The sequence below is a fragment of the Typha angustifolia genome, chromosome 9 (assembly GCF_048772165.1).
Source record: "Typha angustifolia cultivar Huaian chromosome 9, ASM4877216v1, whole genome shotgun sequence".
Taxonomy (NCBI): domain Eukaryota; kingdom Viridiplantae; phylum Streptophyta; class Magnoliopsida; order Poales; family Typhaceae; genus Typha; species Typha angustifolia.
This window is the reverse complement of record NC_133247.1, coordinates 2,312,899-2,337,463: the sequence shown is the minus strand read 5'-3', so window position 1 is coordinate 2,337,463 and position 24,565 is coordinate 2,312,899. Positions and strand designations below refer to the sequence as shown.

The 24,565-nt window shown below is 40.7% G+C and overlaps 8 protein-coding genes across 9 annotated transcripts; 2 read left to right on the top strand and 6 right to left on the bottom strand.

Annotated features, from left to right (window-relative positions):
* The first annotated feature begins 870 nt into the window (after positions 1 to 870).
* On the top strand, positions 871 to 2,256 carry LOC140767170 (mitochondrial import inner membrane translocase subunit Tim13-like). The gene is made up of 2 exons (XM_073106989.1): positions 871 to 1,074; positions 1,754 to 2,256. Exons 1-2 carry the CDS (start codon positions 949 to 951, stop codon positions 1,901 to 1,903), a joined length of 276 nt encoding a protein of 91 aa, XP_072963090.1. The 5' UTR covers positions 871 to 948; the 3' UTR covers positions 1,904 to 2,256.
* Positions 2,257 to 2,275: 19 nt separating this feature from the next.
* LOC140767169 (peroxidase 5-like) lies at positions 2,276 to 3,658 on the bottom strand. Its single transcript, XM_073106988.1, has 4 exons — positions 3,439 to 3,658; positions 3,166 to 3,354; positions 2,929 to 3,094; positions 2,276 to 2,843 (listed from the first exon to the last, which is right to left on the bottom strand). Exons 1-4 carry the CDS (start codon positions 3,655 to 3,657, stop codon positions 2,434 to 2,436), a joined length of 984 nt encoding a protein of 327 aa, XP_072963089.1. The 5' UTR covers position 3,658; the 3' UTR covers positions 2,276 to 2,433.
* A 663-nt stretch (positions 3,659 to 4,321) lies between these two features.
* On the bottom strand, positions 4,322 to 5,591 carry LOC140766814 (peroxidase 5-like). Its single transcript, XM_073106470.1, has 3 exons — positions 5,373 to 5,591; positions 4,928 to 5,279; positions 4,322 to 4,830 (listed from the first exon to the last, which is right to left on the bottom strand). The coding sequence occupies exons 1-3, from the start codon at positions 5,589 to 5,591 to the stop codon at positions 4,427 to 4,429; spliced, it is 975 nt and encodes a 324-aa protein (XP_072962571.1). The 3' UTR covers positions 4,322 to 4,426.
* Positions 5,592 to 9,709: 4,118 nt separating this feature from the next.
* LOC140766975 (uncharacterized) lies at positions 9,710 to 12,583 on the top strand. The gene is made up of 6 exons (XM_073106703.1): positions 9,710 to 9,867; positions 10,169 to 10,277; positions 10,354 to 10,842; positions 11,228 to 11,753; positions 11,896 to 11,977; positions 12,163 to 12,583. Exons 1-6 carry the CDS (start codon positions 9,829 to 9,831, stop codon positions 12,364 to 12,366), a joined length of 1,449 nt encoding a protein of 482 aa, XP_072962804.1. The 5' UTR covers positions 9,710 to 9,828; the 3' UTR covers positions 12,367 to 12,583.
* Positions 12,584 to 13,549: 966 nt separating this feature from the next.
* LOC140766976 (uncharacterized) lies at positions 13,550 to 16,388 on the bottom strand. 2 transcript variants are annotated; one of them, XM_073106704.1, is made up of 5 exons: positions 16,221 to 16,388; positions 15,967 to 16,116; positions 14,873 to 15,240; positions 14,140 to 14,769; positions 13,550 to 14,016 (listed from the first exon to the last, which is right to left on the bottom strand). In XM_073106704.1, exons 2-5 carry the CDS (start codon positions 16,064 to 16,066, stop codon positions 13,993 to 13,995), a joined length of 1,122 nt encoding a protein of 373 aa, XP_072962805.1. In that variant the 5' UTR covers positions 16,067 to 16,116; positions 16,221 to 16,388; the 3' UTR covers positions 13,550 to 13,992. The 2 variants fall into 2 exon arrangements, with proteins under 2 accessions (XP_072962805.1, XP_072962806.1); XM_073106705.1 differs by having other exon boundaries at positions 14,873 to 15,219.
* Positions 16,389 to 17,409: 1,021 nt separating this feature from the next.
* On the bottom strand, positions 17,410 to 17,724 carry LOC140766813 (flavonol 3-sulfotransferase-like). The gene has a single exon (XM_073106469.1). It carries the CDS (start codon positions 17,722 to 17,724, stop codon positions 17,410 to 17,412), a length of 315 nt encoding a protein of 104 aa, XP_072962570.1.
* A 34-nt stretch (positions 17,725 to 17,758) lies between these two features.
* LOC140766812 (cytosolic sulfotransferase 13-like) lies at positions 17,759 to 18,295 on the bottom strand. Its single transcript, XM_073106468.1, has one exon. The coding sequence runs from the start codon at positions 18,293 to 18,295 to the stop codon at positions 17,759 to 17,761; it is 537 nt and encodes a 178-aa protein (XP_072962569.1).
* A 531-nt stretch (positions 18,296 to 18,826) lies between these two features.
* Positions 18,827 to 20,391, bottom strand: LOC140766811 (uncharacterized). Its single transcript, XM_073106467.1, has 3 exons — positions 19,798 to 20,391; positions 18,984 to 19,685; positions 18,827 to 18,901 (listed from the first exon to the last, which is right to left on the bottom strand). Exons 1-3 carry the CDS (start codon positions 20,389 to 20,391, stop codon positions 18,827 to 18,829), a joined length of 1,371 nt encoding a protein of 456 aa, XP_072962568.1.
* Between the last annotated feature and the right edge of the window lie 4,174 nt (positions 20,392 to 24,565).

Sequence of the window (24,565 nt, the reverse complement as noted above, 5' to 3'; positions counted from 1 at the left end):
ATATGTATAAATATTTATAGAAAAGTTATAATGTTCCTGAGTACTTAATTAACCCCTTAATATATGAAGGAAATCTTAGACCTAAAACTTAGTGTGGCCCACTTAGTTGATAACACGACTTTTGTGGTGGAGATAGTGCAAGTCTTTTCCGTGGCTGTCGGTGTTATATTTTTCCAGCACATTGATCTTAAGGTTCACCTTTTTTAATTATAAAGAATAATGTTTCCTTCATAAGTTTATATACCATGTGATGTGATTTGATGTGATCATCACATCAGTCATCAGGCACGTGATGTGGACATCTCATCAGAAATAATTTGTTAATAATGGGCCGGGCCGTTTACCCAAATATTCTTTCTGGAAATTTTATCAAAAAGACCTTACCTTTTGCCTTATTGTCATTCGCACCTTTATGTTGCACTCGGCTCACGTAAAGGAAGCCCAATTTGTAGGCAGAGCCCATTACTGTGTGGCATGCATGGCCCGTGCCCATTTTCGATACCAAACCCTCGTTCAAAAATCCATGGGAATTTATCAAAAACATACAACAATTTCTTTTTATTATCATTCATGTCCCGTACGTTTCACATTTAGTACTTTAAAACGACCCCCCACCTTAAATCTACCCTATCAAGATCTAAAAAGAGAATAGAGAATATTATGTTATTTTTAAAAATAAAATTATTAAAATATTTAAATTATTTTTTATTTATTTATTTTTAACTTATGTTTTGAAAAAAAAATATTCAAAGATATTAATATCATTTTGCATCTATTGTTACGTTAACCGACTCGTGTGAAGAATGTGAAATGGTAATAATGATAAACTGTAGGGTGTTTTGTTAAACTTTTATAAAATCTCTATACCCTGCTAGGGTTTTTATCCCACTTCCCACTGCTATCTCTACGCAGAGCAAATACGAAGCGCGATAGCGGAGATAGTGGAGAATGGATTCCTTCTCGTCGCCATCGCTATCGAACGGCTCGTCGTCCTCGTCGGGGATATCCACTGAGGCTGTGATGGATGGTCTCAAGGCCCAGCTCGCGCAAGCCTATGCCCAAGAATTCCTCGAGGTCGATTTTTTCGTTCCCCTTTTTACTTTATGAGGCTTTTCCTTTCTTTCTCCCAGCTAAAGATCTCATCTTTGTTTACTTGGGGAGGGTTTGTGTTAGATACTGATGCATTCCGACTGATTTGTTTAGTTTTATTAGATCTCTTTTTATCTCATTTTAAATTTATTATGCATGAATGAGCCAAATTTTTATTAGGTGTATGTGTAATTTTACTTCAACATAATACCATTGGTTGTTTGTAATGATATGTTATTATAGAAGAGACTAATTGGTAGTTATTTGTAATTATTCGATATGCATTTATTTGTTATAAATTTATGCTCGTATTTAAATATCTCTTTGAGTTTCAATAGAACGGCATATATCTTTCAACATAATAGCATTATAAAACCATGTTGGATTGTGGAATCACAAAGAAATTTGTTCAGGTGGGCATAAAAAGTAAAAAGTGCATTATTTAAATGAGGTAATTTTATAGTTATGCAGAGCTAATGTCCTGAAATCCTTCATATTATCTACACGAGCACAAACGGGATATGATGTTATTCTATACTGTTTTAAGAGACTTTCAAAAAGTCATCTCAGAGCTCTTATATTTGTTTATCCTCTTTCTTGGATGAACTATTTGCCCTTATATTCTAATCTACGTGTTGTTTGAATTCTCAACTTAATTCTACAGACTATAAGCAGCAAGTGCTTCACAAAGTGCGTTACAAAGCCAGGATCAAGCTTGGGTGGGAGTGAGGGAAGTTGCATCTCTCGTTGTGTTGATCGGTACATTGAGGCAACTGGTATAATCGGCAGAGCTCTGTTTAGCTCTCCTCGTTAGATCCAAGCCTTTTGGAAGTATGATGTTCTCAAAGGCTTAAGGCGGCCGATCTGAGAAGATGCTTCTTGCTTATCAATTCGCTATAACAGCATATTTCTTGTTTAGTTTGGAATAATGTGACATTGACACCATCTGTTATATGGATTTTTCTTGTGCTAATTAAGCAAAGCAGATTGCCGTTTAGGTTGAACGGTCTTGTACTTTGTTATATATCTTGTCTTTCTTACAAGCAATCTGTAGTGTTGACTTGCCGAGGTTCATGTAAAGATGCAAAACTTATCAATCTGAACTTGTTCAAGAATCAAGATTATTATGAATCATATCTTTATGTCAAAGTTGTAGATTGTTGATCAGATGCATTCATGAGCAGGAAACCTTCTTACAGAAAGAGATGATCTTTTGAAATACATAATGCGGAACAAAGAAAATTGTAAGAGAAGGTCATGCATTCTCTTTTGGAATTAAAGCAGTCTGCCCTAGCGACATCGTCTTCTTCTTTCTTGGTCAAGCAATTTTTTGAAACCTGTTCATCAGTTGATTACCCTACAATTTCTCCTAACCTCTCCATTGCTCCCCGTGAGGACCCCGATCTGGCCCATATTAACCATCGCTGCTCCAAAATTGGTCAGAAACATAGACGAGTTGTCTGCCTTTTGCTTCACTAGTGCTGCAGTAGTGTTGCTTGACATGAGAGTCTGGTCAGAAGTGAGTAATCCACGGTTCACCAAAAGGTTCCTATAATAACTCGTGTCAAACAAATTCGGGCTAATAGGATCCATTGGCACAGCCAAGCTTGCATTAGACTTCCCTTGTGGGCATTGCTTTGTTAGGTTGGTGGCAAAGCTCGAGTCCAAGCTTGGATCCTGGCTCACACTAGAGTTAAAGCCATAGAGCCTGCTGCTAAATGTACTGCAGTGTGAGACACCAATGGTATGAGCTCCTGTGGAATAGCACCAAAGACATATGCATAAGAACTAACTAGTGAAGCATAAAGTTTTCGGTGCTGGGTCAAAATAGTTCAATACCTGAGAGTGTGACCATCTCATCTTGGGTGAGACCTTTCTTTGCAAACATTTGAGTTAGTGTGTCAAGGTTAGCAAACGGAGGAGGGAGGTTTTCAAGTGCTTCAGATGCCATTGAGGCCCTTCCATCTCTCCTACCTGCAGGAACTTGGTAGGAGACTGCTCCAGTCTGCAAACTTACCAAGTTACAAAACTTTTCAAGCTAAGCTAAGAGATTAATATGCAATGATCCTTCATTACCAGCACAATGCTATCCCTGGCTGCAAAAGCTAGTATGTCTGCACAAGATACAATCCCTTGACATGCCTTCTCCAGCCGCGACTTGGCGTTATCGACGACATCGAATCCTCGCAGGCTACTGTTTGGAGGTGCATCCTTCTCCGCCGTGTTATTCGCCGTCGAATCTATTAGAACAGATGCATCACAGCCCTGAAAGTATATATGTCATCTAAGTTAGCTATATATGAAATGCAATAAAAATACACATAAGAGTGTGTGAGAAGAGGAACTAACTCTAACAAAGCAGTCATGGAAGTGCATCCTAAGAAGGCCAGCAGCAAGGCCAACATTGGAACTTACAGCTTTGCTAACCTCTTCTTTTACAATATTCTCAGCTGAAGGGCAGATACTATCATAAAACCCCACTTTAAGCTGACCTTCTAATCTTAAAACACCAAGACACAAGAACAAAACAATAGTTAGCACCATCTTTACTCCTCCTATAAATGCCATCACTCTTCTCTTTAAACACTCGTTACCTCAACTCCTCCAAGTGATCAAGCTCTCGGGCAGTGTCATCTTATAGTAGTATGGGGATGTGAGAGTGGAATCTTAGACCATACTTAGTTAAATGAACAAATTAATGAACCATGTCAGGTCTATAGCTGGAAACATGAGCGAGATTTAAGCTAGGCTTTGGGAGTTGAGATCACTAGTTATTCTATTGCATTAGGAGTCACTAATGGAGTTAGATTATTAGCACTGCGTGTGGCCATATACGCATCCAGGAAATTTCTTTGGGTACGATTACAAGACCTCAGCTCAACTGCCCTCTGTTTTGTCCCCTGATATCTTATTTGCTCTCTCTTCGGAAGACAAAAATATAATAAACTGAGATGTTTTAAGAATCGAATCTTTGGTGAAGAAACTAGGAGTTGAGAATGAGCGGTGGTAATGGATTCAAACCTTTTATTTTGATGAATTGTTCGCAAATTGGAAGTTAATCTTTTGAAAACAGAGTCGTAATATCTGAACGAAATAGAGATCTACCCTTCAAAAGTTGAAGTAACAATAAGTAAAAGTAGGATTTGAATTACAAAGAATTGAAAGTTAATCACACAAATAACTAAAATATAAGGTTTATTTAAAAATTGGAGTACAACAAAGTCCATTGTAATCAAATAAAATCGGAAGACGATCCCAACCACAAATGATATCAATACAACAATCGACTAAGGCGAATTAATTCTCCCGGAAAAATGAAAAAAAAAAAGTAGCATAATCAGTTGATCTTCCTGCAGTTGAGTCGTATCTCGCCATTTCTACCGGTGAGAACTCCAACCTGGCCCATCTTGACCATAGACCGCACAAAGTTCCTCAAGAACAAGTTGGGATTTGCTACGTATTGCTTCACCCTAGCAGCACTAGCAGAAGAGGACAAGAGTGCCACGTCGGTTTTCAGGAGCCCACGATTGGCTACGACGTTGTTGTAATAGATCGAGTCAAACGTGTTTGGGCTACGTGGATCCAACGGCACGACTGGGCTAGGGTTGTTGCTCGGACACGCCTGCTTCAGTTGGTTGGCGTAGTTCTTCTCCATGGATGGGTCCTGCTTCACAGTCGAGTTGTAGTTGTACAGTCTCTTGCTAAATGAGCTGCAGTGCGAACGACCAATGGTATGTGCTCCTGCGATTTTAATAATATATAGAGATTTTATTATTCTTATTTGTTCATTCCACACTCTATTTTACGTGCTAATTATCGCGATTTATATAAATGCTACCTGAGAGGGTGATCATGTCATCTTGGGACAAGCCTTTTCGTGCGAAAAATTGAATGAGCTGAGGGAGGGTTAGGTTAGAGGGAGGGAGGTCGGTGGTCTCCGATGCTCTCGATATTCTTCCATCTCTTCTACCGGCCGGAACGGCGTAGGAGAGTCCTCCGGCCAATGCAACGCTATCTCTTGCGGCAAATGCAAGTATATCTGCACACGAAACGTTTCTCTTGCACACGGCCTCCAAACGTAGCTTAGCCTTGTCAATGACTTCGAATCCGCGAAGGGATAAGTTCGGACTCGCAGCTTTCTCTGCGGTATTGCCGGAAACCGAGTCGATGAGCACCGACGCATCGCAGCCCTAGCATATATATATATATATGCAATATTTTGATATACTAAAGCTTGAAGAGAGACTAAAATATTAGAATGTGGAATAGAAATATATACTAACCCTAACAAAGCAATCATGGAAGTGCAACCTCAGAAGGCCAGCAGCAACTCCAGCATTAAATCTCACGGCTTTGGTAACCTCGTCACGTACAATGGATTCAACTTGTGGGCATATCTTGTTGTAGTATCCAACTACAAGTTGGCCTTCCGTAGTAGTAGCACTTAAGAACAAGCTCACAAGAATAGTTGTTAGTGTCACCTCTCCACCTCTCATGGCCATTGGTTTCTTCTTCTCACTTAACCTCTGTATTTAGAGTACTCCTAATTGTGTTTGGCTTGAGTGGCTATTTATAAGCGAGGAAGATGAAGAAGGTGACATTAGTTTAATCTTTTGGAGGGTTTAGAGAATTGAGTTGGAGGTAGTGTTGTGGGAGGGAGCAAAGGCCAAGTCCTACTATATTCCTCCCATTTCTTTTGGGCTATTTAGAAGATATTTAATTAATATAAGACGTGCTATGATGTTAGCGCACCCAAAATGTTGGATAGTAATCTCAAAAGATAATTGACAACTGTGACATGAAATGATACAACCATGAAGAGAATATAGTATACGTGGAATTTTCCTCATCTCTTTTTGGGTATTTCAATTCCCATTTTTTCTTCTTCTTTTTCCACGTAGAAAGCATGAAGCAAAGACGTGCTACAAATTTATCAAGAGAGAGATTAACATACTTAGAACGTGCATGCAAGCCCATAATTTGCTCAATAATCCTTCATCTTTTTGGTCTCTCGTCTAAGTTTAGCTGTTGTGGTTTGGTTTATACTGAATAATTTACTAGCAAATTATATATCAAAACTGGTATCATATGACCATAGGGCTAAATTTTGGGCCGGGCTAGAGGCCGGATATGTTGGGCCAAGCTCATAGTAATTACGGAATAGATTAACTTTGACTAACAGAAGCACTGGGATGGAGACTATTTCGTTATTCTTTTTAAAAAAATTTACATTCGATCTTACAATTTAATTCTTCTTTTATCTCTATTCTTAATCTTAAATAATATGCTTAAGAGTGTTTAGATTATTTTTATTTTTATATTTAATTTAAACCTAATATCATTGCGGTATTAAAGACTAAAATATAAGAATCAAATATATACACACACGATAGTAAAGGCAAAGCAAACAGGGACCACTAGACTTCATAGTTTTTAAATACTTTTTTTTCGTTATTTCCAATGGCTAAATTTGGCTCATATGCTGTGCGTTGACATTTAAATTAAATTAAAACACATTCCCTCAATATTAAATTTAAAAAAAAGAAAAGAAGAAGATTATCTGAAAGCATAATGAGAGAAATTAGACTAAGAAAGAGAGGGGAAAGCCAATTGGAAGCGTAATTAGGTTAATGGGATGGAGTAATGTGCCAGCGTGGCAGCATTGGATTCTAGACGGAAGAGGAACATCCCTGTAATATCTGGACAGGTGTCTCCGGATCAAGCGCCCAAGTCACGTGCAATTAGCGACCGGACGGCGTTAGGGCCCCTGATCTTGACGGGCCACGTTTCCAGCCTTTGTCCTCACTGGATGGCCCTTGTTCACCACTGCTTAATGCCCTCGCTTTAGAGCAAATTACCGTAATTGCCACTTTGTTAGTCTTTTCATGTTCTTTATTGGAGCTATACATCACTACATCTTTGTAATTATATTACACACTCTTTATTTATACTACTACTACTAATAATATTAATCTATACACCACGTTGTAGACGAGCTTTATTGACCAAATTATTTTTTAATTTCACAAAGGATGAGCAATGAGAGGTAACCGACCGCTAGGGTTTAAGAAAAGAGAGAGAAAATGATCGACTCTCTTGGACTAGTTCAATAAAGGCTGCTGTTCTTATATTTCGCCATCTGAATGTTGTTGGTCGAGCGATTCAACCAAACGAGTCCGATGCTATAAATTTATTAAAAAAATAATAAATTATAAAATATTAAGATAAATAGGTTTAATTTAGTGAACCTAATCTTCCTTGGAAGATGGGTCAGTTGAGCTCAAACATTTCTAGAACATATACCAGACCTAAGAAAAAGAGATAGGAGAAGAGGTTTAACAATAATGTATCTAATCATATGTTGCTTGAGAAGATGGTTTGATTTTATAATCTTTTTTGTCTTACTGTTTTCTTTTTTTTTTTATTACAATGAATTTTTTTAGCGCAAATTCTTCTAAAACCAAATCTATTATTAAAATTTATGAAAGAAATATGTGAGATTATAGGCTTTCCTTTCAGAAAGCCTTTGGATGAAAAATATAAGCCTTGAATATTAATAAGATACCATCTATTATATTTGCAGAGAGCATTAGAGAGAGCAATAAAGATTAAAGACTGCATTCCCGGGCCCTCCCTCCTCTGAAATCCTCTTGTCCACGGCACGTACGCCGCTAAAAAGCTAATGCCACCTTCTTTTTCTTCTTTATTTTTTCTGTCTCTCCTTTCTACTTAGGTGCTTTGCTACTCAACTACTCGGCAAACAATACTATTAGATCAATTAATCCACACTTGAGTACAAAACTTTGGTCAAACCTCACAGACATTCACAATATAAAGCCAACGCATTAAGCCGTCCGTTGACACCGAACCTGGAAAGAATATTTATTTCTTAATAGAAGTGGTGCTCAACTTTGGAGTATAATTTAATGAGCGGCATTAATTTTTGAAGGAAGATCGAAGTGGAAGCATTGCCTTGACAGGAGAACAACTGACAAGGATTGGATATAACACGAATGGATGTCTGAAACCTTCCATGCCACTTTTCACCTAATGCCATTAATATTTTCTCCCTCAAAATAATAATAATAATAATAATAATAATAATTCTGTTCCTGTTTGGTCTTATCACCTGAAATGAATAATCTCTTGTGTCCATGAAGAAAATTTGGCGTGTAGGAGAAGTAACGCACGTTTAGGGACAGAGTTAAATGCGAAATATTCTTCTATAGAGAAATGAGTCATATACTATTGTAATGGACGCCTCGAAGGCTCAGAAGTTAGTTGGAGATCTAAGTTTTAATCCTTTCTTTTTCTCGTAAACTTAAATGAGAGTAGTAGTAAGGTAGTAAAAACAATGTGATTTTTATTTCCATTTTCTCTGAACAATTTATATAAAATTAGAGAGTCAATTGGACAAATAGGCCAACTATTGTATCCAGCAGTTGCTTTATAATTAGGGATGAGAATGGTATCCTTTTGTGAGTAGCAGCGGAGTCAACTATTGCAGATTCTGTCAACTACAGTGAGGTATGGGCGTTGCAGGCAAGGTTAAGAGAAGCTTATAGGATATGGAAGCAGGTAATTATTGTAATGGATGCTCTGTTGGTCATGAGGATGTTCATAGACGAGAACAACTGTCCGTAGTGCCTTAGAGGGGCCTTGCAGAACTACTGCAAGATGCTGAGGTCTTTCCAGAGGATTAGGTTCCTGGACACGTACAGGAAAATAATATAGAGCAACTAATTAATTAGCCAAATTAGGGAGACAGACAGCCTCGAGAAGAGTCTGAAATAGTTCAGATTTAAAACTATTTTGTATTCTGATAGATTGGGCAATGGAATAGCTCCGGATGTAAACCTTAGCTGAGTCCTAAGCTATTATTAATCCAAAAAAAAAAAAATCAGAGCTCCAAATAAAATGCCGCTGAGTTGATATTTTAAATTATTGTACTTCTTAAATCATCGATGTGAGCCGAGCCGAGCTGAGCCGAGCTGCTTAGCTAAGCTAAAAACATGTATATTTACTTTTTCACTGCCTATGGCCGGGCTCTAATCTGTGACCAACCAGAGAGAAGTGTTTGCCGAACGCTTAAATAAACCTAATTTTCTTTGCCAGTGAACAAAACTACCTTTAAAAAGGAAACCAGAAAGAGTAGTATCTACTGCCTCTTCTCGTGCTCTGTCTATATTTTCGTACGGTTATTCACATAAAAAGGACAAAAAAGTAGAGGAAAAGAATACCCGGTCTATCACAGCAAAAAAATATGTCCTTGTAATAATCTCCCCAACCGGCATCAAATCTCCTGCCAGTATCCGTATCTAAAATCAAATCACAAAGAGACAATAATCCTGGAAACGAAAATTGGATTTTTCCAAACGACCGCCCACATTTCAAATGTATTACATAAAACCTCCTTTTTTTTAATATGGAAGGAATTTGGAAATACGCAAAAGGGAAGTGGTTTCTCGCAATAAGAGCATAAGGTAGGCGCTTATTTGTAAAAGTTTCCAGAAAAACGTTAGTGGCAAGATTGCAATAAGGACCAACTCCAGCTGCATCTATTTCTCAACGAGTCTCTACTCTCTCTACTGTTCCCTAAACTTTATCCCCACACCAATCAAAAATGCTGACTTGCTTATAATTTAAGGCTAAATTGCGAATTTCGACGCCGGAATCCAACGGCTTCCACTCTTCTTCTTCGTTGCCTATTTGGCTCTAACTCAATCCGAGAGACTCGCAATGGAATACGAGCGAATCCATAAGCCTTCTCCTCGTCAGGTCGTTCTCTCTCTTTCTCTCTCCCTCTCTCTCCGTCTCTCATTTCAAGTGCTCTTCATCTCATAGATTCCCATCAATAACAGCCTCTGCTTCGATTTCGCTGCATTTCTTGTCGGATTCCCCTTTTCTTTTTCCTGACTTAGTTCCGTACCAGATTTTAACGGCTGATTAATCCGTGAGAAATCTTAGATGGGCTTCTTTGGGTTTTTGGATTCGAGGAGTTTCGCATGTGAAAGTTTAGATTTTTAGCTTTTTGATGCTTGAAATTGGTAATTTTTTGACGTTGGGGGTCCTGTTCCAGAGCGGTGGGTTTTCCCCGAGGAAACTCCGGGCGATGCTTCTTGGATTAGAGCAGCAGCGCAAGGAGGAGGAGCACGCCGAAGAGGAGGACCTCGATCAAGAAGATAAAGGTAAAAATTTCATCTTTCTTTTTACCAATAGAAGGACAATCTTTGGAAAAATCCTAGTTACATCGAATTGTTTCAGGCGCTAGTGCGGCGGATAGCTGCCGTGATGTAGAGTACTCCACCTCTACGGAGACATCAAGTTGTGGCCACCGCTCCATGGGCGGATCAAGAATTAGGACGCAGGACGAGGACAGCTTCGACTCCGAGAGCGTTTCCTCTGGTTTCGATTTCCACAAGGTGGAGCGAGCTGGGCCAGCTCAAAGATTGCCGTTCTCCAAGCCGGCGCCGTCGAAATGGGACGATGCGGAGAAATGGATTGCTAGCCCCACGTCGAACCGGGGAAGCCGGGCGAGCGGTGGGCAGGGCAAGAAGTCGAATTTGGTCGGGGTCGGAAGCCGGCCGCCGGCGGCAACCAAGGTGGTTATGGAGGTGATGGAGGAGGCTGAGAAGGCCAAGAAAGAAATAGGTGGATTGAAGGTTGTGAGCTGGGTGAGTGGGACTTTCCCTGTGGTGGATTCTGGAGTGAAGCCCAGGATTATGGTTGACAACCCACTTGCCGATTCTACTGGTAAGGAAGTTCTCTTCTTTTCATTTTTAGTTCTTGTGGTGTTGTTATTTCTCTTATAAATTTTTGATTAAGTAATACGTTGAAACATTGAAGAGTTCAAATGAAGTATAGTTGAGGTGGAGAAAGGAATATAATGGAAGTTAAAACTCTGGTAACATTAGCTCTGTATCTCCCTTCCTTTTTGTCATGCTTAGTAAGCTTAAGAATGATTATAGGGCTTTAAGAATGATTTATTGTAAAAATTATCCTAGCTTGTTGATAGTATGCTAAGTTGGTTTTGTTGGAAAAATAGCTACAGAATCTACACTATTTTGTTCCCTGATTAATCTGTAATGAATATATATATATTGGAGTATTCATTTGACTTTACTTCTACCTTTGCTAGATCCTCTTGAATATTCATGTCTTCCATCGCTTTCTGCCGCCCATCTTAGTCAGCATGTTTCAGCGGCATCTGCTCCAGCTTCTTCAGACATTGAAACACCTGACGCAATTAGGTCTGTATCAATGAGAGACATGGGCACGGAAATGACTCCTATTGCAAGCCAAGAGCCTTCTCGGACCGCTACTCCTATTAGAGCCTCAACTCCAAAGCGCAGCCCGAATTCTTCGCGATCATCGACTCCACCGCGAGCCACTCCAAATTCATTTCCAATTGAGTCAGCTGATCGCAATGGTAATTCTAACAACGGGGAATTCTCTGAGAAGGAGCGACAGGCGAAAACCAGGAGAGAAATAATGGTCCTTGGCCAACAACTGGGCAAGACCAATATAGCTGCCTGGGCAAGCAAAGAAGAGGAGGAAACTAATGCAACCGTCAAGTTTGTAACATCAAGTCAGCCAACTAAAAGTGTTATTGAGACTCGTGCAGCAGCTTGGGACGAGGCAGAGAAAGCTAAATATCAAGCCAGGTAGTTCAACTCAGGGCTCATTTGATCTCATCTGTAAAGATCTCTTTCATTTCTTCTCTTTCTATGATGATATAGCTTGTGTTAGTGTGATTCCTCTAGTTTATCTTTATACTGTTCTGAGACCAGCAAATCTTAATCCTAGGTTTCTGCGGGAAGAGATTAAAATCCAAGCCTGGGAAAATCATCAGAAAGCAAAAGCTGAAGCTGAAATGAGGAAGATAGAGGTAGATCTTTTCATATCTCGTACTCTTTTATGCTTCATGTATATAAATTCTCGTAGCACTAAGGTAAGATAGCAAATTCTGATGGGATTACTTGCAACCTTGTATTGGAAGGACATCAGTATAGGATGTAAAGCTTGTAAATAATTAAATTCTCTGATTTAAGGAGATATTGCCATACATCGCAGGTTAAGATAGAACAAATGAGGGCTAGTTCGCTAGAAAGGCTTTCAAATAAGTTAGCATCTGCTAGGCATAAAGCTGAGGAAAAGCGAGCAGCAGCGGAGGCCAAGCGAAACAAGCAAGCGGCGAGAACCGAACGACAAGCTGAATACATCAGAAGAACAGGTCGCATTCCTTCCTCATTTTCCTGCTGGAGTTGGTGCTTGTGATTTCCTAAAGAATCAATCACTAACCAATCTGGAACCATAAAGCCCATGACGCAGCCTAAGTTATACAGTGATGCTTAGAGTTGCATCCTCTCCAGTTGTTCATCTCTGTGTAAAGGAAAAAGGTTTCCATTTGTTATGATCTGTTTCTTTCAACCATGAACTCCTTTCCAAGAAATGAGAGTGGCATCATCATTCTTTTTTATCGATCGATTTTGGTGTTCACTTAAGAGTAGAAATTTTTTTCGTACTAGAATGAGAATAATTCTAGTTATATTACGTGGACTTTAAAAATCGGGCTCCCACGCAAGGCACGTCAAATTCGTAGAAGTTTCGGTTCCTATGTCGACGTTGCACCGCACGGACCGCTTGTAAGGGCTCCTCCTTTCTTGGATCCCAAGAGATCTCTAGAGAGAGAAAACTATTCATACATATATAGATAGAGATGGGCAGAGAGAGAGAGAGAGAGAGAGAGAGGAGGAGGAGGAGAAGGATGGAGGACGGATCGGTACGGTTGACACCGGAGGAGAGAGATCGGATCGACCGAGTGGCCCACTTCGTGGCCAGGGATAGAGACGGGGACTTGACGGAGAGCATCCTCTTGAGACTCCTTAAGATAACGAGAAACCACCGGAGGTGGGGTTTCCTGTCCCCGGACAACCCCCACCACTCTTACTACCTCCGCCGCAAGATCTCCGAGCAATGTCGTGCCATCCGGCCTCCTCGTTCCTAGCCAAAATTACTCTGTCAATATGAAACATTTTTTTTCCCCCATTTTCTTTGCTATTTTATTTGATTTATATGATAGTTTGTTTAGGAATAGGTGGGGGACGGATAAGGAGACGACCTCCTCGTAACTTTGTTTTTGTCGTCGTCGTCGTCTCTCTCTTGTTTTTTGGGTATGGAAATTACAAGACAAATTGTAAGGGACCAAAGAAACAAATCAACAAACACTTGATATGCTTGGAAAAGAAAAATCATCAAATGCTGTTCTAATAACTCAAGAATTAGATACCATTCAATTTTGTCAGTCCTCTAACTTGCCCTCCTAGGCTATGATTGACCAAGGAGCTATTGGATAGTAAAAGGGTGTCGGAGAATATCAATACCTAGAACAACATAAAATTTTGCATACTGGTCCTGGGAGTAAACTATTAACACAAGTTCATATTGAAGCACAGCAAGATGAATAAGAATCTAGAAGGGATAACATTACCCGCTTGATTCTCAAAGGTGGCCTCCAGATTACAATGTACTTTAATAGCCAAATCAAAAAAACCACCGAAGGTGAGATCCCTCGAGCAAATTATTTGCTAGGTTTCTCTCGTTAGATCAGCTGACAGAACTATAAAAAAGCTATGATGCCATACAATGAGTAGGGGCACTTACAAGAGGCTACCTGAACCAGGCTGCCGGATTCCTCATGCACCAACCTCCGTCAAAACTGCGGGACCACACTTTGGCACTTCAAGGCCTCTGCTCTCTATCTTGGATTTGTGCGCTATACACAGTTGACATTGTCTTCTAGATAAGTATGAAGGAATAGAACATGGCATCTATATATGATGTCAAACAGGTGCTCTTAAATTTGATCATAAAAACCTTCCATGACTCATACTCTGGAGATTTTTATACTCCTGAACTATAACTGCACTGAAACATAATAATGCATATCAGCAACAATTATAAATTTATGGAGTTGCAGTTTTCCAATCTAGCAGTCTAATACAGTACAATGACCACAAAAGGAAGGGTTTGAATTCAAGAATAATCTACCTCCTGTGAGGGAGGGCAAGGAGCACCATGCGGCGGCCGCTGCTGTATGGGCTGAATGGGCTGATGATAAATGGAATGCATGGCAAACTTCCGGTCAATCCAGGCACGGAGAACTGGTCCCTTGAGGTTCATGAAAACACATCTATCATGCTTATCTTGAAAAGCTTCACAAGCAGCTAGAAAGGCTTCTGAAGAAATGTTGCGCAATGATTTCAGTTTGGATATGCACTGCTCAATTGAGTAAGACTTTGGCCTGAAAGCAATCTCTTGGTTGAGGAGCTCACTAGCAATCTCTTGTTGCCGTCGTCCAATCTCCACCAGCTCTTCCAAAGCTCTCGAAACAACAAAGGTCCTTTCACTGAGACCTGAGCTAGAGACATCATCAGAGGCAGAAGCATCATTACCCTTGTTATTACTAGCAACAGGAGCCGTTCTATCCTTTTGCTTCTCATTAGATGCATTCTTTTCAGACAAGCTATGGGAAGAAGAGCTATCCTCCCCTATATCACTCAGATCAACTGCCATTGCATCCATTTGGCTTTGATTTGATGTGTCCTTCACAAAAAATAACTTAAGGATTGGATAAGCTGGGAAAGGTTTGTCGCGGCACTTTGCAAATTGTGGATTTATCTATAGTATAAAACAAGGAGAAAAAGTATGTTCCATGAGTAAGATCACTGAGGACAAATATTCAAAACGCAATCCTTAAATGGATAATTCAAAAAATATATACCACTACTATCCGTTCCCAACTGGAAGGGTCTTCAGGTTTAGGTAGATTTCGAACAGGATCCCACTCCCACCCACTCATTGTGGCAACATCGTTGTACAACCTGAATATGTCCTTCAGGACCTTTAATCGATTCTGAAGATGGCCTTTATTAAGATTCAACCTTGTTTTAGCATTAAAAGCTGCGACTATCCGGATCCATGCACTTTTTGTAAATAATCCATTGACGAAATTTCCTTCAAAGTATTCTTGTTTCAAAATTCGCACCAATGCTGCATCAAGAGTTCGCGTCCAATTTGCAATCCGTGCCCTTTTAACAGATTCTCCAGCGACTTTCTTTTTTGGCATGCCTAATGCATTGGCGTAGAGACCTATCAGGGCCAAATAAGTACGAACAAAACTTAAGCTAAGGAAACTAGTAAAAATTCCACGTTACAAAAAGAAAATACTGGCAACAGTAAGACGAACAAAGGAATCAAATAGACTGGCAAAACTTTTTACACCCAGAAAAACGAGAGAAATGATAACAGATATGTTAAAATGTAAAGTTCAACCATCAGCCATAACCAACTGATAATGCGCCCTACATGGCTGGAACCATAAGCAATAGATCAAGGAGATTTTGGCCATTATTCATTCAATTGTTCCTTCCCACTGCTGCAAAATTGCATCCCATTTGTATAGGTACTCAAGCTCTATAACTAGAACGGTAACCTCAAGAATGTCTTGCCAAAAAAAAAAGAAGAAGAAGAAGAATAAAGAAAAAAGAGATCTGTTTTGCCCACATCGGACTAAGACTGTTCATCCTCAACTCAGTTTAGGAGAAAAACACAGATAAATTGCAAGATGCCAATTTGAACAATTCACGAATGAAATGATGATGAGTTGAAAACAACGTCCAATTCAATTCAGTGTAAATAAGATATCAGCTCTTCAAGGAGATATAATTTACTTCGCATGTATCTATCTGTCAGTAATCGCATAAGATAGAACAAGCCTACAAAACAAGTCGAATAAGTTGATACTACGAGAAAAAGGTCCAGGATAGAGAGCAAGCTACAATTAAGATCCAAATTAACAATATAAATAAGCAATACCTCTTTTGTCCCAAACAAGATCTCTACTTCTCTTCCTAAACTTTGCCTCTTCTTTTATCGTTCTCCCTAAGTCGTTTTGAGCCGATGCTTCGATCATCATAAATGCCACTGAGCCACTCCAATGCCTCAATCTCCAGAAATCTTCGAATACTTCCAAATTCATTCGAAGAAAGCCAAAAGAAACAATTTAGTAACGCAAATTTCTCGAACTGAAGCAAACGACTGGAGATAAAGGACCAAAGAGAATCAAAAACCTGTAGCTAAGAGTTCGCGCGGGGTTGAGATCGACGAATCCCGAAGCGAAATGGCGAGGGGAGGCGATTAGGGTTTCTCCTCCCAGCGAGGAGAGGAAAGGCGAGGAGAAGGGCGTCGGAGGAAGAAGAGGGGGTTAGGGGATAGGAATAAGCAAAGGCGAAGAAGATTGGTGGGTAGGTCGGAATAAAGTTATTGCGGGGTCTATTCTAAGATAAGGCCCTTCTTCCCCTCCACCAATCCAATCCGTGGATTGTTATTCCGGGAATCGCATGTCCTGGCCGTCCAATTGACCTCGAGATTCGCGTTATCGGAGCGACTCGAACGGCTCCGGATATCCTTCGCCTCTGGAAATATGAATGCGGAATAAGCCCAAACCCGGGTATTCGTCTGTCGTATTACCGCCATGTGGTATTTTTGAACAATTGGGCCTTTTTATGGGCCTTTTAAGCCCAACTATTCTCTTATCCGTATAGGCGTATACCATCAAAAGGCAAAAGCCGACCTACTATTACTGCAACACTTTAGTGGGCCAAATTAACATCAAAAGCTGTGCCTATTCTTTTATTTATTGATAAATATTCATCATTTTGACTCCTATATTTTTGTCTAGAATTCCTTAAAAATAGTCTAGGTTAAATTTACCCTAACAAAAATTAAGGGAGTAGAGAATATATTATTACTTTTAAAAATTAAAAAAAAAATCTAAAATACCTTTTATTTGACTTTAAAGTTTAGTTCTTTATTTATTTTTATCTTAATATTTTAAAAAATATATTCAAGAGGATCACCAATTTTGTATCCATAGTTATTTTAACTTATTAATACCTTAATTGACTGTTGAAAAAACTAATGGTAAGTAATAACTATCTTTCCCAACAAAAAATTCAATCAATGCCCAGATGTTACCATCACGGTACTTCAAAATACGGGGAAACAGGTCAAATATCCATTGGCACAGAACTAATAGGACTCGAGTACTATTGCCCAACATAAATAAAAACACGATAAAATGAAACACCTAGACCTAGGTTTCTAGCCTGATTTGGCCATTTGAATGGCCAATCCGAAATTTATTTCTCAAGACGGTTGAAGCAGTTATTTCTTCTAAAACAACGGTAAATTAAACCACCCAAAGCTGAACTGTAGCATAAATATAACTCTCTGCTCATGACAAAGACTCAAGAAGAGTTATTTTTGGAAGGTGAGACCAGAGCCCTGCAGCTTGTTCTCCACTATGTCGTCCAACCTTCGAGCCATGTCCTCGCTCATATGCTCCTTCCAGTCCCCAACCTTCCCCTTTCTAAAGAAAGAGGAATTGCAAAACGTATGAGAGCCAGCCTTCCCATGCTTCCCCTCTTTATTCACCTTAATAGCTCTCATCTTCTCGAAGCTACAGAACTTCACAATCTCCTCCACCACCCCTTCCTTCTCCTCCTCTTCAGTAAACGCCCTCTCCAAAAAATCCGCAAGCTTCCTCACATTTGCTCCGGCATTATCCATCATGTCCTCGTGGCCTCCTCAAACTCTCTTCCCAGTACTAAAGAATGTGATCCCACAACGGCCCATATGCCATGATCCCCTTGCAGAAGGACTCAAATAATTCCTCAATAGATGGCCTCTTGATTGTGCTTGGTATCGTTTGATCAATGTAATGCCACATGGACACGAAGGCATCCTTGGGGTCACGGCATAAGTAAACGATACGGCAACCGGAGTCGAGGACTGACGCCGGAAGACTGGAGAGCGGGTTATGGGTCGCGAGGAGACGAGGAGATGGCATGGAAGCAAGGAGCTCAATAGGAAGTGTTCGGTCCTCGTATAAGGTGTGCAAGAAAGGGAAGAGGTCATGCGGGCTAGAGTGGAGGAGAGGGTGGTCATCGTCGAAGGCAAAGCGAGCGCGATTTACGATGCAAAAGATGATGGATTTGAGCCACGTGGTGCCGGACTTCGGTTGGGTGGCGAGGATGATGTCGGAGGGTCGGGGTTGGAAGGTGGATTGGATTGCGATGGTGGTAGAGACGAGGTGATTTGGGTAGAAGAAGTTTTGGTACTTGGGGATAGGGAAGGAACCCATTAATTCGCAGGGTAGGGTTGAAGCGATGTCTTCGTATTCCTTGTAGACTTTGAGTTCTTCGTCTCTGCCATTTTGGGCTTTGGGGGTTAGGGGAGAAGGAGGATCCATGCGGTTGCGATACAAGGGATGGGGGTTAAGCGGTTGATTATATTGATTAAATAAGAGGCGACGGATACGTAACATTAGAGCTGGTTATGATGAGAGCGAGGCGGGGTCCAAAGTTGGTTGAAATTTTAATCGGATCTGGGAACTGAGATCTGAGATCTGAATTTAAATCTGTACATTAATTGTCCACTTGCAAAGATACCACCTTTATCTTCTTGAAAATGCTTCCCATTCTGAGCCGGCCAGTTAAAGAAATAATAATAATCAAAGAGACTATAGTTTAAGTTTCTAAATGTGCATACAATATGCATGGGATTTGGCGCGTCAATGGGATCTTGCATTTGTGGTCAGAAAAGAAATACTTATTTAAATTCATCAAATACCAATAAACACATGAACTATTGAATACCCACGAACAACTTCAAGCTAATTCTGCTCGGCAGTAAATAAGTCTGTGAGGACTGTTTTAGAAATCATGGAGGCCTGAAGCAATGCAAGAGCCTGAAAAAGAAAAAGAAGAAAACAAACATGACCATTAAATTGCACTTCAAATTTAATCTTTCTACTGTCATGTCTGGCTTACCTCATCCTCTCCTACGGTGACATCCATCTCTTCAACTCCTTCTCTAGCTCTCATCAGGTAAAGACTGATCACTGATATAGATGGAAGAGGAGTTACTACGAGATCATCAGTGACCATATACACCGTACGCTTAATAATCTCTCTGCAGTCAATAAGCTTCATTCTCTTGTTAGTTATAACACCACACTGACATCTAACATTTGCAATTAGGCTGAGATCAGTAGATTGACAACACGATGTTCGACACATATAGAACTTATCTGGAGCTCGTGCAGGAATGTTTATGAGCTGGTTGTGATAATAGAGATGTTCTGGAAGCATTGGATTAATTAAGAAGTCTCTTGAGCATGTCTGGAAGTAACTGGCCTCATCCAGATTGAGGACACTTTTGTATAGATTGTTGTAACAGCTGATCGGAAATTTTCCTTCAAGTTTCTTAACCACATATCCCATTGGAAAAGTTAGAAACCTAAACAATAAATCGATGAAGTATTCATCGCATTCAGCGTATATGACCTTCTTATCCTTTCTGTCTATAAAGAGCTTCAGTTTAATATTCGCAATTGAAGAACTTGAAGTTCGACGATTTTGCCGAACGACAATTCCGGGTATTTTTGACGAATTGCTTCGATCTCTCTCTGCTAGAAATGCATCAGTTAAGACAGTATTGGAGTCCAAAGAGCATCTGAGTAGACGAATAATCTGAAGAGAAGAAGAATACGTTTACAGAGCTAAACTTTTCATAGGGTAATTTTTATAAAATTTCTTCCTGAAAAATCCAAACATACTAAAAAGGTAAATATATATTACTTACATCAGAAGGACCAAAATGCACTTCTCTCTCCTCGAAGGAGTTCACTTGTTCAAGCAACGATAAGACAACGCGAGTTGAAGCCGGCGTTATAACCCAACCGTCACTGATCATAAACCTCGTAAGCCCTTTCATGAAAACCCCTTCGTATTCCTCGCAACTACTCCTCTTTCTAGTTACCTTCACCTTCCTCGCCATCGAAGCCCCACAACGGCATTTTGTATTCGCATAGGGACTCAAGAGCTCCCAATGGCAACTCTCATCACAAACGTAGTATTGGAGAACTGTAGAGCCTTCGATGTGTATAGCTAAATCACTTAGCTTCCCCTCTGCCGAGTTGCTAGGGTGGAGTAGCATGGCTTTGCTTGCCATGAGGTCGAAGTACTTGTCGTCGAGATCTACGACACTTTGGTACAGATTGTTGAGGGACCCAGGTGAGAATAATTTGTTGTTGGTGAGAGAGAGAATGGTACCAATGGGAAGGGTCAAGAAACTTAGCAAGATGTCGACGAACTTTGAATCGGCTTCGGCGTACACTACCTGGTTCCTGGACTTGTCTACAATTAACTTCAAGGTGATGGTGTTGTTGGTAGCCATGTCTTTTGAGTCGAGAGATTGCAAAAACTTCTTTTGCATCTGGGGTTTATATACTGCCGTTGATGCTAATGGGAAGGAGAAACGACGGGTCGTAAGTAGTTATGAGTCCATTAAGTTAAGTTACCTTCACCGATGTCTATCTCCATCGGGAACTTAGATCCAGGTGAGTCGCCCTTTGCCGGGGATTTCCCCCAATCAATTCGGTCGATCTTTAATCTTCCCTACGTAATGTAGGAGTTGGTAGAGCCGAGGAGTCATTGAGAATACAAAGAGTTATGGTATAGAGAGTATTATATGAGAAGACGAGATGGCTCGAAGGTTGGACGACATAGTGGAGAAGAAACTGCATGCATGGCTCTGGTCTCACCATCAGAAAATAATTCTTCTTCTTAGTAGATGGAGTTGGATTTCGATCTTCTCTATTCCGTATAATCAGTTGGAAAAAAATATATTCTGAATTGGAATAAGTTCACAATTGCTTGATCGTGAGCACACTCTGAATGCATCCGTAAGAGCTGTCTTAGAAGTCATGGAGGCATGAAACACTGCAAGAGAAGACCTTAAGATTTAGAGTTTTTAACTAAATTCATTACAATTCTAGCACAATTAACATTACCTCCTGTACACCTTCTTTAGCTCTCATAAGAAAGAGGAGGTGGCTAAAACAGAGGGAAGAGGAGTCACTACCAAATCATCTAGTAATAAAATTACTTCACTTGGGTCGCCTGACAATGAGAATAATTCACTGTGCTTAGGTCTTTATAAGCACAATTAGATGATCCACACATAGAGTAACTCTGTGCAACTTTTGGAATACAATGAGACTGTCCTTCGAACAGAGATGTTGTAACACCCGTAAAAAAAAAAAAAAAAAAAAAAAAAAAAAAAAAAAAAAAAAAAAAAAAAACTTTGGCGCACGCGCGTGCGCTGACTCCTTCTTCCCCTTCCCCCACCTCTCGCAGTTAGTTGCGAGAGGTGGGAGAGAAGATCGCCGGAGTGGAGTAACTCCACTCCGATTCTCTCTCCCCTCTCCTCTATTTAACCCCCTTCTCCCCTAGGGTTCTTTTCTTTTGCGGAATCTCCCCATCTTCATTATTTCTCTACTCTCCTTTCCTCTTCCGAGCCGCCGAGGTCTTCGTCGCGGGCAACGAGCCACCGGAACGCCGGCAACCGACCAAAACCCTCCCTCTTCGATCGTCAGGTCAGCCTTCAGCCCCTAGCTAGTTTAATTCGAAAATAGTTTAGTAAGCATGCGTATTTAGGATTATATTTTTAGTTTACCTTCGCCGGGAAATTTGCCGGCCGACGACCTCGGGTCGACAAACCACCAGTTCGGGAAGCTTCCCGGTCTCTTCCCCAAGCTGTAGGTACCCAAATTGGGTACCCACGGGGCGCGTGGGAGGCGATGCCATGTCGCCTCCCACCGTCGGAATCCCTTGGCACTAGCGGCTATCACCGGCGGTGGTAGCCTCGCTCTTCGTTTTCGGCTGACCCACCTCTTCACTTGGAAGGGTTGGGTATCCGAGGATCGGGCTTCGAGCCCATCTCGCACTAGGTTGAGAACCCCATGGCCGCCGGCCATGAAGTCCTTCAACTCACACCTCCGGCCGCACTAGCCGGAGGTTCTTTCCTCTTCTGCACCCAAGTCGACACAGTCGACTTGGGGGTGATGCTGCTAGAGCCGGGGGAGGGGGCTGCCGGCGACAGGGAACGCCGACAGCATGACCCCTCTTCTCTGTTTCTCCTTCTCGGTTGTGGAGATGAGGAGAGGGTGGGGGGTTGGGTCCCCCACCGTTCTCTCTCTCTTTCCCTTGGACTGTGGCATGGGCTGCGTTGCAGCCCAAGCCCACAGTCCCCTATGACTTTTTTCTAAGGGTCTCGGTGGGCTGGGCTCTCGAGCCCAGTCCACCACCTTCCCTTAGCTTCTGGTAGGCTGCGGAGGGCCCCGCAGCCCACCTCTTTTTTTGTTGTCGGACTGGGCTCTGAAGCCCAGTCCACCAACCCCCCCTGCCTGGCTGGGCTCTGGAGCCCAGCCCATTACTTCTGGTCCAGTGGGCGGCAGGTGGGTCTGCAGCCCACTCTCTCCCTCTCACCCTCACTTAAATTGCTGGGCCTTGGGCTTAGCCCAACCTTTAATATTTTTCTTTAACCCTAGTCTAATTAATTTTGAGTCTGTTATTTTCTTAAATTCTGATAGCTGCACAATTTGTAATTATTATAATTTCTCAATCATGTTATTAAGGAAATTAGTGATTTTTCGCAAGATCAAAATAATATTGAATATTAAGTCTTCTCTATTATCTTCACATTTACAATGTGAACCGCTCTAATGACCATTATTATAGTAATTAGGACAAATAATATCTCAGACCTAGAAAATCAAACTTAATATACACAACAACACGGTTAGTTATAAGTCCATTAACTTTATGTTTATTTATAAATTATTAGATTCAGCATTGTGCGGGAAGGATCTTGAAATTCAGGAAGAGCCGACTGATTAGGAGAGTAAGACAAATTCCAGAGATACCCCAGGCGAGTAGAATTTTATAATAGTCTTTAAAAATGCATGCTTATGTCATATCTTACCTGTGATAGTTAAATGTCGTTTTCTTATGAAACTTATATGACATCACATATTTGCATTAAATTACTTGTCAGTTTCTACTTGTATTATTTATCACTTAATGCACATGTATGATAGATGCTATGATTGTTTATAATATCTGTTATTGTGATGATTATGTTAAATAAATAATAGAAGTCATGGCACCACGTGCACATATCACTATTAGTCAAGTCCCAATTAGGCAGTGCCATTTTACCTACTCAACCCGGGGTTAGGGGTAGAGTGTATATTATATAGTATCATATTAGCGGCCTACACCTGAGGTCGATAGCAGGTGGAGCATTCAGGTGATTACACTGCCATAGTTGGAGACTTGACTAGTATGATATTAGAAAAGATGATTGAGAGGAAGGAATTGTAGTTCTAGCGGTACCCGAGGACGCAGGGACAGGGCGTCTATTGAGCTGTGTGCTCTTACCAGCCGTAGGTGATGATTTCGCTCTGTGCGATAATTACTAGAACGGTGTTGATGGGCCTACGACTGGGGTCCTTAGTCTGATGGCCACAGACAACCGGTCATATGCAGCGTCGCCAGGCATGTATGGGCGATAATACCGCTAGTTGACTAGTCCCCCTCGATTTTATGATGCTATGCGAGATATGATATTGTGACTAGACTCCCGTGTGGATTTCTATGTAAAATAAGCTATAATGATGAAAGCTATTAAAAGTCATAATGTACATTTTTCCCCGACAAGTTATGAGTTGCATTTTTACTTATCATGTAATATTCTTAGATTATTATTAGATTTTACTTGCTGGGCCCTGTGCTCACCGCCATTTTTGGTAGAAATATTTCAGAGATGATTATAGAGGATGCGGACATCGAGGAGTAGTAGATTCATTCCTTATTTTTTAGCATTTGCTTATTCTATCATTTCAGTTGGACTTAACCCCTGCGAGGGTATTTATGTTTTAGCAAGTTTGTGATGGATTTGTATTCCTAGAGGCTTGTTGAGGCCTGTGATATTATAATTCAGGATTATTTGTTGGATTATTATGGTATTTCTTGACTTATTCAGATACTTGGTGAGATTATTTCACTGACCGATCACGTGAGAATCACGTGGATATGCTTCACGTGAAGAACACGTGAATTTTTGGAAGTGGGTGTTTCAGATGTGATCATGGCATCTTTCGGTTGGTTATCAGGTTCTTAGAGGGCAGCTGGATTGGCTACACTATCCACTAGATTTTCTAAAGCAAGTTAGATTTGGTGGGATTTGTTAATCGATTGGGGGTTTCACTTCAAAAAAATATCCAAGTACTAAGTAGCTTTAACGAAGTTAAAAATAATAACTAATAAAAGACCAAACACTTGCTACGTGGATTAATTCCCCTCATCGGAGCATAGGAGAGGCTGTGATTTCCCAACTAAACTAAACCAAACACTTTGCTGGGGCATACACGAGTCCACAACGCCGTCGAACGCTTGCGTTTGCGTGCGACTCAACACCTGAGTCACAAGTATATTTTTGAATAATTCCAACGGTTCTCAACTCTTCCACGCGTCCTCCTGTCATTCGCTCATTCCGCTGGAAAAAA

Bases quoted from the DNA above. Each gene is read 5' to 3' on its own strand.
- LOC140767170 (XM_073106989.1), top strand. From the start codon at position 949: ATGGATTCCTTCTCGTCGCCATCGCTATCGAACGGCTCGTCGTCCTCG. The intron at 1,075-1,753 runs GTCGATTTTTTC...TTAATTCTACAG, and splicing joins ATGCCCAAGAATTCCTCGAG to ACTATAAGCAGCAAGTGCTT.
- LOC140767169 (XM_073106988.1), bottom strand. From the start codon at position 3,657: ATGGCATTTATAGGAGGAGTAAAGATGGTGCTAACTATTGTTTTGTTC. The intron at 3,095-3,165 runs GTAATGAAGGAT...GTAAGTTTGCAG, and splicing joins CCAGGGATAGCATTGTGCTG to ACTGGAGCAGTCTCCTACCA. The intron at 2,844-2,928 runs GTATTGAACTAT...GCTATTCCACAG, and splicing joins TGAGATGGTCACACTCTCAG to GAGCTCATACCATTGGTGTC.
- LOC140766814 (XM_073106470.1), bottom strand. From the start codon at position 5,591: ATGGCCATGAGAGGTGGAGAGGTGACACTAACAACTATTCTTGTGAGC. The intron at 5,280-5,372 runs GTTAGTATATAT...TATATATGCTAG, and splicing joins TCCATGATTGCTTTGTTAGG to GGCTGCGATGCGTCGGTGCT. The intron at 4,831-4,927 runs GTAGCATTTATA...TTAAAATCGCAG, and splicing joins TGACATGATCACCCTCTCAG to GAGCACATACCATTGGTCGT.
- LOC140766975 (XM_073106703.1), top strand. From the start codon at position 9,829: ATGGAATACGAGCGAATCCATAAGCCTTCTCCTCGTCAG. The intron at 9,868-10,168 runs GTCGTTCTCTCT...GTCCTGTTCCAG, and splicing joins ATAAGCCTTCTCCTCGTCAG to AGCGGTGGGTTTTCCCCGAG. The intron at 10,278-10,353 runs GTAAAAATTTCA...GAATTGTTTCAG, and splicing joins CCTCGATCAAGAAGATAAAG to GCGCTAGTGCGGCGGATAGC.
- LOC140766976 (XM_073106704.1), bottom strand. From the start codon at position 16,066: ATGATGATCGAAGCATCGGCTCAAAACGACTTAGGGAGAACGATAAAA. The intron at 15,241-15,966 runs GTATTGCTTATT...TGGCCCTGATAG, and splicing joins TCTTGTTTGGGACAAAAGAG to GTCTCTACGCCAATGCATTA. The intron at 14,770-14,872 runs GTATATATTTTT...TTTATACTATAG, and splicing joins GTTGGGAACGGATAGTAGTG to ATAAATCCACAATTTGCAAA.
- LOC140766813 (XM_073106469.1), bottom strand. From the start codon at position 17,724: ATGATGGATAATGCCGGAGCAAATGTGAGGAAGCTTGCGGATTTTTTG.
- LOC140766812 (XM_073106468.1), bottom strand. From the start codon at position 18,295: ATGGGTTCCTTCCCTATCCCCAAGTACCAAAACTTCTTCTACCCAAAT.
- LOC140766811 (XM_073106467.1), bottom strand. From the start codon at position 20,391: ATGGCTACCAACAACACCATCACCTTGAAGTTAATTGTAGACAAGTCC. The intron at 19,686-19,797 runs GTAAGTAATATA...TCTTCTCTTCAG, and splicing joins TGCATTTTGGTCCTTCTGAT to ATTATTCGTCTACTCAGATG. The intron at 18,902-18,983 runs GTAAGCCAGACA...TTTCTTTTTCAG, and splicing joins TCACCGTAGGAGAGGATGAG to GCTCTTGCATTGCTTCAGGC.